The sequence below is a fragment of the Phyllopteryx taeniolatus genome, chromosome 22 (genome assembly GCF_024500385.1).
Source record: "Phyllopteryx taeniolatus isolate TA_2022b chromosome 22, UOR_Ptae_1.2, whole genome shotgun sequence".
Taxonomy (NCBI): Eukaryota; Metazoa; Chordata; class Actinopteri; order Syngnathiformes; family Syngnathidae; genus Phyllopteryx; species Phyllopteryx taeniolatus.
This window is the reverse complement of record NC_084523.1, coordinates 24,635-36,781: the sequence shown is the minus strand read 5'-3', so window position 1 is coordinate 36,781 and position 12,147 is coordinate 24,635. Positions and strand designations below refer to the sequence as shown.

General features: G+C 41.7%; 1 protein-coding gene across 1 annotated transcript in view; it reads left to right on the top strand.

Annotated features, from left to right (window-relative positions):
- The window catches only part of tiprl (TIP41, TOR signaling pathway regulator-like (S. cerevisiae)), a 35,617-nt gene extending 23,715 nt beyond the window's left edge, over positions 1–11,902 (top strand). The window contains exons 4-7 of the mRNA XM_061762164.1: positions 872–1,003; positions 2,417–2,512; positions 2,831–2,893; positions 11,384–11,902. Of these exons, the coding sequence (XP_061618148.1) occupies positions 872–1,003; positions 2,417–2,512; positions 2,831–2,893; positions 11,384–11,509 (417 nt within the window). The 3' untranslated portion in view covers positions 11,510–11,902. The remainder of the gene's footprint in view (positions 1–871; positions 1,004–2,416; positions 2,513–2,830; positions 2,894–11,383) is intronic.
- Positions 11,903–12,147: the final 245 nt, after the last annotated feature.

Sequence of the window (12,147 nt, the reverse complement as noted above, 5' to 3'; positions counted from 1 at the left end):
CACTACAAATACCAGGCAAATTAATAAATGTCTGGAGTGAAAATAATACACAATAACGCTTCACAACCACACAGGACCGGAAACCGGACATAAATCACCTCATTCATCGATGTAAAAATATAATACAAATAATGTATAATATTTACAATATAAGATTATAAGACAAGACTTTTATTAGTCCCACAGTGGAGAAGTATCGTTTCAGCAGCAGTAATAGATAGTTGGATACAGGGAATACAAAAATGGCATGCGAGAAGGCATTTGTGCGAGTACATTGAAACCATAAATTAGCAGCGATTCTGATTATACAGTGTGGATTATGTTGTGCAATTGAACCGTAGGCAGAATTATTTTTATGCTATTACATGATATACTGCAATAACTGTTTTGTCGTAATGTTCTATATCAAAATTTAAAAAATATGGAGGTTCAGTCTATTTGGGACAATTGTTCTGGAAGTGAATTTCTGTAGGTTGGCAACTGTTGGAATGGTTCAAATATCATGTCCCATTTATTCCTCTCTCTTGCTTCACTTCATTTTAGCACCAACTCTCATCTCCTTGTGGTTATAGCATCATAAAGAAATGGTTAAAGTCCAATAGTGGAAAAAAAAAATCACGACTAAAACGCTGTCATAGTGCAAACCGTTTAGCATGATCCAAAAACTATGTAGGGTGGGAAATACAAATAATGGTTCAAGCTAACGGCGCTATTGTGACGGCATGCCGATTCACAGGAATACACAAGAACAACCAATTATCCTAAATCACTCACTCATTAATCACTTTTTGACAGGAGCTGTTGTCTATATGTGTCAATCTTAAGATTTGCTACTAGTACCGGTGTCTATTTCTCTCTTACTGTGTTCAAGGTGACTGAGACAACAGAAAGAATTAACTTGGAGAAGCTGAGGGCTCGTGAACAGATCGTGTTCTTTGATGAGGTCCTACTGTTTGAGGATGAGCTACATGACCATGGGGTCTCAATGATAAGTGTTAAAATTGTTAGTGTCATCTTGATACTCTAGCCCAGGGGTGGCCAACTAGTCAGAGACTAAGAGCCACTTTTTTTTCTGTGTTACTGCAAAGAGCCACATCATACACATGGGTACACATGAACATCATCTTTTAATCATGTATGCACGCATACACAGACCTCTGCTCAGCCAGATCTAATGAAAATAACCACACCAACATGATAATATCAGTAATTTTCAACAGTTAACATTGTGTGCACTGTCTCACACACACAAACTCTCAGTTCAAGCAAGTCCACAAACAATAATAGAATAATTTTCAATAACATCTTTTTAATAATTTTTTGAAAAACTGCACCTGCTTTTCTGCCTTGCTTTTCAAAGCGACCAACTTGTTCTTGCGAAGTTCAGTCCATTTTGGAAATTCCTGTTCGATGTTAGGGTGGAGTGAGCTGAAGTGACGCTGAAGATTTGAAGCTTTGAAATGCGCTAATGCTGCGTGACATATAAGGCAGATCGGCTTGCCATTACGTTTAACAAAAAAATATAAACTCTCCCACTCTGGCAAAAACGTCCTGTGTTCTTCTTCATATTTTCGTTTGGCTGTGCTTTTTTTCCCTGCCATTTCAAGAGGTAACTTGACGGAAATTGTTTACAACACAAATGATGTCACACCAAAGATTCTCTCGTCGCTCGTTTGACGTCACTCAAACAGGCTTACATGGTCAGTGTGCCATCTAGCTGTAGGGGGAGTGAATGACAGCGCCAGCCAAGCATTTTTGACGCATGTCATGTGACAGCTCCTGAAGAGCCGCATGAAACTAGTTAAAGAGCCGCATGAGGCTCGCGAGCCGCGTGTTGGCCAGGCCAGCTCTAGCCCTATGTCCAGACCAAACTTGTTCACAGGAGTAAACATTGCATGCTATTTTGCTTGTCTTTTTAGTCCCTTTAAAGCAACAGGACCAACACGCCATAGTGGTTCCTTTTCTCTATCATTCTCCCTGATCTTTTTCGAACTTCATTGCATTATTCCACAATGACAAAACTAGAATTATATCTATCCATCCATTCGTTGGCTTCCACAGTCTGAGTGGAAAGCAATCCAGATCTCAGGGCAGACCTAGGGCATGCTGGAGGTATCGTGTGTCACAGCTCACCTGATAATACCTTGGTATCCCTTGTTGAACTAGAGTTTGGTGGTCAGGGATTGGTATGTTTAAGCATCCCTGCTGAGAATCCTTCATTGTGTGTGTTGTTCGACACACCATGGCTAAGGTGGAAGATATCTTTTACTTGTCCCCCTGGCGATCAGTTTTCCAACCTTCTTTAAATATTTGCACTTTTTTTTTAATGGCAGTTTTGTCATTTCCACTTTATTTTCTGAAATTGACACAATTGTATGTGTGTGTGTCTGTATGTATATGATGTGATGGGATGAAGAGGGTGATGCCCACCAGTTTCTTCACATTGCTGCGTTTTTTCCTGCGGGTGGATGGTGTGCTGATAAGAATAAATGACACCCGACTATATCATGAGGTAAGTTTACCTAATAATGCTGAAGAAAATGCAGTGGCATGCACCAGACGCTTTCGTTTTTTGTTTTTTTCCCCCGAACATATCAAAATCTTAAGCAATAAGTAATAGCACAATGTGAAATTAAGTGCTCCATTTAAGGTTAAGGGAGTTTTTCTGTTATTCCAATCATAACATAATGTCTGAAAACACTGTTGAAAAAAAGCAGGCTTGACTTTTGGTTGAAAATGCTAAACTTCAGTGCTGTTTGAATCAAATTTTATTTTATTTTTTTATTCTTAAAAAGCACATAATTTATGACTTATTTTGTGCTGTTTCCAGGCTGGACAGAAGTACATGTTAAGAGAGTTCTGCACAAGGGAAAGTAAGATAGCAGAATTGAAGGTAAGGTTTATACAGCAATCTTGAGCTTGTTTCGCACCAGATCTTGCCAAAGTGCGGCATGCGGGCCACATCCGCCCCCTCTACAGTCTCTAACTGGCCTTTGCATTGTTCATAAAGTCAAAATAAAACTTAGAGTTGCAAGAAGCTATAAGCGGGCCCTGGCAACCGCACATTGGGGAGCCATCGAAAATGAATGGAAATGCCATTAATACTTTACAGGCCCCCAAAAAACACAAACAAAAAATTGTGGGAGGTGTTTTGTAACAAGAGAGCACCTTTTGTTTGAACCCACCTACTTTTCAAGTGAACAAAAGTATTGGAACATGTGACTGATGGGTGTTTCGAGTTGCTCAGGTGTTGACTTTTAGATTGATTGTTTAACCATAGTGCTTTGGGTTTCACCTGTGAAAACTACATTTGCTGTTAAGCAAACATGAAGACCAGAGAGCTGTCTATGCAAGAAAAGCAAACCATTTTGAAGCAAGGAGGGAAAATATATCAGAGCTATTGCACAAAGAATCGAAAGGCCATATTCGATTTTTATGATCACAAGCTCATCTGTGAAGCATGGTGGAGGTAATGTCATGGCTTGGGCTTGCATTGGTTGCTTCTGGAACGGGCTCACTAGTCTTTATTGATGATGTAACTCATGATGATAGCAGCAGAATGAATTCTGACGTCTACAAAGCCATTTTGTCTGGCAATTTACAGAAAAATGCATCCAAACTAATCGGGAGAAGCTTTATCATGCCACAAGACAATGATCCAAAACACACTGCCAACACAACAAAGGACTTCATCAGGGGGAAAAAGTAGAAGGTCTTAAACTGGCCAAGTCAGTCACCGGACCTTAACACAATAGACCATGCATTTTACCTCCTGAAGAGGAGGCTGAAGGGACAGGTGGCAAAAAAGACTGAAAGTTGTGGAATGCTCATCAAACACCTGTTTGGAACATCCCACAGGTGAACAGGCTAATTGGGAACAGGTGGGTACCATGATTGGGTATAAAAGGAGCTTCCCTGAATTGCTCAGTCATTCACAAGCAAAGATATGGGGCGAGGTTCACCTCTTTATAAACAAGTGCATGAGAAAATAGTCGAACAGTTTAAGGACAATGTTCCCCAACGTACAATTGCAAGGGATTTAGGGATTTCATCATCTACGGTCTATAATATTATCAAAAGGTTCAGCGAATCTGGAGAAATCACTGCATGTAAGCGGCAAGGCCGAAAACCAACATTGGATGCCCGCGACCTTCGATCCCTCAGGCGGCACTGCATCAAAAACCGACATCAATGTGTAAAGGATATCACCACATGGGCTCAGGAACACTTCAGAAAACCAATGTTAGTAAATACAGTTCGGCGCTACATCCGTAAGTGCAACTTGAAACTCTACTATGCAAAGCAAAAGCCATTTATCAACAACACCCAGAAACGCCGCCAGCTTCTCTGGGCCCAAGCTCATCTAAGATGGACTGATGCAAAGTGGAAAAGTGTTGTGTGGTCCGACGAGTCCACATTTCAAATTGTTTTTGGAAATTGTGGACGTCGTGTCCTCCGGGCCAAAGAGGGAAAGAACCATCGGGACTGTTATGGACGCAAAGTTCAAAAGCGAGTATCTGTGATGGTATGGGGCTGTGTTAGTACCAATAGCATGGGTAACTTATACATCTGTGAAGGCACCATTAATGCTGAAAGGTACATACAGGTTTTGGATAAACATATGCTGCCATCCAAGCAACGGCTTTTTTCATGGACGCCCCTGGTTATTTCAGCAAGACAATGCCAAACCACATTCTGCACGCGTTACAACAGCGTGGCTTTGTAGTAAAAGAGTGCAGGTACTAGACTGGCCTGCCTGCAGTCCAGACCTGTCTCCCATTGAAAATGTGTGGCGCATTATGAAGCGTAAAATACGACAACGGAGACCCCGGACTGTTGAACAGCTGAAGCTGTACATCAAGCAAGAATGGAAAAGAATTCCACCTACAAAGCTTCAACAATTAGTGTCCTCAGTTCCCAAACGTTTATTGAATGTTGTTAAAAGAAAAGGTGATGTAACTCAGTGGTAAACATAACCCTGTCCCAGCTTTTTTGGAACATGTTGCAGCCATAAAATTCTAAGTTAATGATTATTTGCTAAAAACAGTGAAGTTTATCAGTTTGAACATTAAATATCTTGTCTTTGTAGTGTATTCAATTAAATATAGGTTGAACATGATTTGAAAATCGGCGGCACGGTGGCCGACTGGTTAGAGGGTCAGCCTCACAGTTCTGAGGACCCGGGTTCAATCCCCGGCCCCGCCTGTGTGGAGTTTGCATGTTCTCCCCGTGCCTGCGTGGGTTTTCTCCGGGTACTCCGGTTTCCTCCCACATCCCAAAAACATGTATGAATTTGAGACTCTAAATTGCCCGTAGGCATGACTGTGAGTGCGAATGGTTGTTTGTTCCTATGTGTCCTGCGATTGGCTGGCAACCAGTTCAGGGTGTACCCCGCCTCCTGCCCGATGACAGCTGGGATAGGCTCCAGCACGCCCGCGACCCTAGTGAGGAGAAGCGGCTCAGAAAATGGATGGATGGATGGATGATTTGCAAATCATTGTATTCTGTTTTTATTTATGTTTAACACAAAGTCCCAACTTCATTGGAATTGGGGTTGTAAATAGCATGAAATAAAAGCTGGAATTCTAAACTTGTCTCATATTCATCCTTTGATCTGAAACCCAAATGGGGGGGGGGGGGGGCATGCAATAAGTAACCAAGAGAACAAGATGAGACGAAAGAAAAGGCCAGGACAGGATGTGGAAACATGAGAAAGGCAGTGCTATTGACGAGTGGTGCGGTGAGATTCTTCTGAAACCCTTCTTGTTGACCTTCTTTCCTCTTCTCCTGGTTGTGTTTTTTTTTTTGTAATCTAAATCTGCCATCATCAAGTGACTTGAATCACCACTGCAGAAACATTTGTCGCAACTTTATTCCCATTTGTTTTCTTGCCTGCTGTTGTGGTGAGCACAATGTTGCATAATAACCGTAAACGAACAATTGTGACGTCATCTATCACAATCAATTCGCCGCGGACATTAGCGTAAAACCTGTTTATGACTTTAGTACTTTTCTAAAACGTCAAAAGTCTCATATGCATAAGCATGGTCTTTCAGCGAAATCTACACAGAATGAAAGTGCAGCATCTTTTTTCTCTGTAAATGCTCAGAGAAAATGTTAATCTGACCTTAAATGCCTTTAGAGCACTTACCATATCAGTAACAGTTTTACTTTCGCCTTGCAGCTCGCAGTTCAAATAGTTCAGTTTCACAGTGTCTGTTACAAATCTGAGGTCAATGTCCACTCGGTGTCCTCCAGCAGCAAGTTGTCTTCACCTTTGGATTGCATGAACTCTTTGTTTTCTCTCAAAAGTGAAAAAACAAAAAACAAAATTCATCCCCTGCTGAGCCGGATTTCTGTGTGTAGTAAAAGGTCACCATATTCAGCTGACAGCTCCTACAAAAGGACCTTGAATGTTCTGTGCTGTTTAGCTTTGGAGCAGATGCTGTGTATGAGCTTCATGACGTGAGTCATCACATGCTCAAAGCCGATTTGCTTTTGCGCATAATGCCTGCTGGGGAATGATACAGTGGTAATGCAGAAACGTTGGGAACTGTGTGTCACCTTTAGAGTGAGAAAGGAATTCTATATGTCAGCCTGTCATAGCAGTCTGTAGTCACCGATACCAGTTTTTCTAATGGTACCTTTTTCTCCGCGAACAAATTCCTTCACTGCGTTATCGATGTCAACTCCCCTCGTAGTTGTCTTTAAGGGCAGTAGTGTCAAAACTTGCTCTTTTGTGGAGAAATCATTAAAACATCATTAGCTGCGCTGTACTGCTGCTGTCACACTGGATGCTAAACCACTTGCACTTCGCCAGATCCCCGCTCCAGCTGATCAGCCAAGTTCCCAGAGTTCCCACATAGCCGTCATGCTTATAACCATTGTAGTTGCCCCCAGTTGGACATCGGAGAGAGTAGAGATTACATCGGTTCCATATTTCTCATCCTTTTAATTACTGTTTTTGCATTAATCATCATTGCTTCTTTGAAATCCTCCCCATCTAGAAAATGCTTCCTTTTTCGTCATCAAGAAGTGTGTAGCTCTAAATGAGACTTTGTTACTTTTTGGGCATTTTCCACCAGTCTCAGAGAAAAAAGACTGCTGTTTGCACAAAGCTGCCTAGTGTTATGAAATGTCTCTTCACATTGTGTCACTTTGGCATCGTCACAGTCGCTCCACAAATGAGACACACAGAACATTTTCACAGTGGTTAAAAAATAACTTGTCCTCCCATTTACTGTGAAAGTTATGTTATTGTTGTTTTGTCTGCCATGTTTTTGGGGGGTTAAATCATCTTAACGTCATTGTGTCTCCTAGCTTATCTCCACGAATGCTACGGTTTGGTCACGCACTACATTACGACCTTTGAACTCTTCTGTTAGGTTTTTTTTTTTTTTTTAATATTGCCTTTTCCAAATTTACACCAATTTAAAAAGAACATCAACAAAAAATACTAGATGCAGCACGCTGCTATGTGACGCATTTTATTGATTTATTTATTTGAATAGCGACATAAAAGCATCACTGAACTATTTTTAGAACAGGGCTCGCGGGCGACTCAAAGGGTGTCTGTGGGCGACACAGTGCCTGCGGGCACTGCATTGGTGACCACTGTAACGTATATTGGTTTTTCGATAAAAGCGTAATTAATTTGGAAAAGGAATACGTCGGAAAGTAAATGCCTGTGTTTACATGCGGTGTAATTCGACGTACATCGAAGGTTACAATCAAATTATGTTTGTCTCGTATAGGGCACCACGTCTCTTTATATACTTGTAAATTTTAGGAAAAGTGATGAAAAACCTATCAATCTCTGTTATCTAGAAGGCTGCTACATGGGTGAAAATAAATAGTTCTCGATTACGGCGGTTTTACTACCAAGGTGTTTTGTGCCAAGGAAAAAGTGGGAGTTGTCCCAAAAGCAAGAGCGGGAAGGAGAGACCACGCCTCTGATAATTGAATTTCACTGTAGAATTTTCTGTGGGTTAAAACCAGTAGATCTAAAATAAGAAATCAATTCCCAGCTTTTGCATTGTCTCACGCACCGTGGTTAATCTATGCAATGAGTGTGTCAACCTTATTTGGTGGCTAAGAACACTTAATGTCCATTATGGAGCATTTCCGTGTTATCGGGGGTAAACACAGTCATCTCATTCTGTTGACGAACAGATTTGGCAGCAGATCTGAATGAAACAGACATGTGACATTGGCATCATGCTATCCGCTTGGAACATTTGTTCAAAGTTCGTAAAATATCAAGACAGACATTGACCATGGTAAAACGTAAAACCGTGGTTACTGAAAAAAAGCTTTTTTTGTTTTTTTGGGGTTTTTTGTTTGTTTTTTTGTCCTGTTCGTCTGTTAGGTCAAGCTGAATGGAGGATCTGTATCCCTTTTATGCCGGAACAGTTTTACTGTGTGTCAGTGGAGTTTTTCAGCTGCCACTGTGGTTTCTTAGTATTATAATGGATATTTATTGAGAATCAATCAGTCCAACAGAACAAGGTTTCTAGAGGGGAGTGAGAAAAGAAGACAAAGGACAAAGCACTAACTCTAAACAACGTGAGGAAAGTAAATCATTATATATCTAGAACAATGACACATTAGATATGAGTGTTGTATGGGGCAGTAGTGCTACACCCTGTGAGGGAAGGAGAGGACAAGATGAGACAGGACAGGAACAGGAGAGGCAGCATGCAGGACATGGGTCATGAACCCGGCTGTACAACTGAAGTGTGGTGGGAGTGGCAATGTAAATAGCCAAATCCCCCCCACCCAAGACCCACCGTACCCCAGAGATGGGTGTATGTGGTGCATTAAAAGAAAGGGAGATGAGTGTGTGTAATGCATTAAAATCCTTGGGGGAAGGCAGGGCGGAGACCGGGAAACAACTCTGACATACTGAAATCCGGTCGCACCCGCACTCTCCCAACCCCACACCAGCCCCTCAGGAAACCCCTAATATGTGTGTGTGCCCAGATCTGACAAGTGAAATAAATATTTACAGTGAGTGTGTGCAAAGTGAGTGATTAAGAGACATGGCTCCTGCAGGTCGTGCCCATCAGGCAGGACAACCACGGACCGAGAGGGCCGCCCTACGCAGCCCCATAGCACCGACCCCGATAATCCCCCCCATATTCCAGCCAGCACCCACTACCTGCCCACGAGTGTGGGAGGTGGACCCACCCTAGAGACCAGGCAGGGATGAAAACCCCACAGCCGGCCCCACTGCCCGCAGGGGAACCCCCCCCACAAGAAGAGGAGGAGGCGGCAACCGCAGCGGGATGCCAGGAACGAGCGACAGGGGGGCACACCTCCCCCCCACCAGTAGCCAGAGCGGAGGACCAAGGCTCGCGCCAGCTGGCACCGCCCCATCACGTCCAGAACATGGGCGAGTGCAACATCAATGCTCTCCAGGAGGTCAATCCAGTTTCCCAAATTTTTGGTCAGTCTATCAGTTCGCAGAAAAAAGTATTTGTTGGAGAAACCAGCAAGAATGGCTGGGGGAGGGTTGATGACTAGTTTATGGCCTAGTTGATGAGAAAACCAGGTTTCTTGTCCTAGTGCAAACAGACTGGCTCATTGAGGGTGAGAAGGCAGGAATGAAAAAGGTTATTCCTTCTTGGGGGTTGCCGTTGACAAGTGTGCTTCATAGGGCGTGTTCGTTACACCACTATACTATAGTATATGTTGGTCTATCACATGAAATGTCAACAATATACATTAAGGTTTGTGATCACAGGGTGACAAAATGTGAGTAGTTGAAGACAAAATGTAAAGTTAAATTCAAAATGGCGGAGTTACTGTTGGGTTTAGGGCATGGCTCCCAGAGACTTTTTGTAGGTCTTGGGCTGCTACATATGCCTCCCAATTTAGACCTAGGTCAAACATGCAAGCCGGGCTGATGCTTCATATAATTGTAAGGGCCGCTACTGAGGCATGTTTAAAAATTACACAATAAACGTTAAACATTGAATTATTCAGCAGTTTGATGTGTGTGAATAGTTTCAGGAGTTTTTGGGCATGTTTTGACCATAGCGTACAGCCGGGGCTGCGTCATTGAAAATTTGTGGGGTGGGGCTACTGAGTCATCGCCTCCAACCACAAAGGGGGGGGGAGCCAGCGAGCCTGTCCAGCAGTGGACACAAGCAGGGGGACGCCACCCACCCCCCAGAACCCAGGGAGGTCCCCTGCCCAACCGAAGCGCCCCGACCAGTCCCAGAGAGAGGGGCACGGGCACCGGACCACCTTAATGTTGACTATCATAGCTATGCAGATGACACACAGTTATATTTGATGACCACAATTGAGGTGTTGTGTCACTGTCTAAAACAAATAAATACCTGGATGAATCAAAACTTCCTTCAATTAAACCATAACAAAACCGAGGTAAGTTTTTGGCAGTAAAGAAAAGAGGTTTGCTGTTAATAGATACCTGCAGTCACTCTGTTTAAACAAACAAACAAACAAACAAAAAAACCCAAGGACCAAGTCCGAAACCTTTGTGTGCTGATAGATTCCGACCTTTCAGTAGTCATATCAAATCAATAACTAAAACAGCCTTCTACCAGCTGAAGAACATATCCAGAGTGAAGGCTTGCCTGTGCCAAGCAGACCAGGAGAAGCTCATCCATGCTTTTATCTCAGTAGACTTGACTATTGTAATCGTCTTTTGACTGGACTCCCCCAAAAGAGCATTAAAGAGCTGCAGCTCATTCAGAACGCTGCAGTTCGGGTTCTGACAAGAACAAAGAGGTCAGAACATATTACTCCAATTCTAAATTCCCTACACTGGCTCCCAGTCAGCTTTAGAATAAACTTTAAAGTTCTGCTTTACAAACAAACATCGAGCCTTAAAATGTTTTACCATGTAATCATATTCATTCAAACATCCAGTTTTCAAAACTGACTTTCGTATTTAAAGATACTGAATTATTACTGAATGAATTATGAATTATTATTTTACATGCGAACATTTTGGAAGAATCTCTACAGCCACCTCACGCAATGTGAAGACAGACTGAGAAGTGATTAGACTTCCTCAAAATGTTGACTACTGTCATGCTCAATGAAACACTGACACCCCGTCATTTAACTACAGTGTCCATTGCATGTTTCGTACAATGCGCAGCATGTCCCCTTTAGTGCTTCCACTGTACCCTTAATTTGTCTTTTTGAATTTTCTTTCTAAAATCAACTCTAAATAATCCATCCATCCATTTCCATACCGCTTATTCTTCTAAATTAATCAAAAGATCAAATAATGTTCACTGAGGCTGGAAATAAATCTTTCCAATGTAGAACATGTTTATTATAATGTTTTAAACAATGGTATGTCATAACACCGATTTCACCCCCCCCCCCCCCCCCTTTCTTTCAGAGTGTTCCTGCTTCGCTATACACTGATCCGAATGAAATTGCTCAACATTTAACCTTCAAGCTAAGACAGTGTGAGAAGTTGGAACTTCCCGAGCAGGAGCATGACGCTGTTAATGAAGACCTTTAATGAGCAGTATATACTTCAATTTGTATTTTTTTATGATGAACTAAATATCAAATATTGCTGGCGTTGGGCAGAAACTTTGCATCTCCAAAATGATCACTTTTCAGGAAACAAAAGAAATGGCATGTTGAGCCATTAACATTGCATCGTCAAAGTTAGCAAGACATTTTCAACACATTAGATTGGTAAATAATTAAAATAAAACTTAAAGAAAAATAATAGTAATTAAAGTAAAAATAACACACGTGGGGACTGACCAATGGTATCGATTTGTGAAAAAAATGTGAAATTGACCAAATTTGGACCTAAGTGGTTTTGGCCCGATGACAGCGATGTAATAGTTAATGATTGCATTCTTCAAATACTGGATAATAAAGTTACCGCCATGTATGTAAAGTTTGTCTCTGTATTTTTGATTTCCAATTTAAATGTTCTATTTGATGGATGATAAACTTTAATAAAAATAATTTGATGAAAATAATTCTCTAAATAATTCAATCAACCCGACAGAAATTCTGAACTCATATCATAGGGCTGGTGAGAACTGGTAGTATAGCATATTGTTGGTTTTGATCTTGTCTTTTGCTGCAATCAATATACATACAGTAGGATGAATAGCTTAATTTGAGATTGTGCTGTGG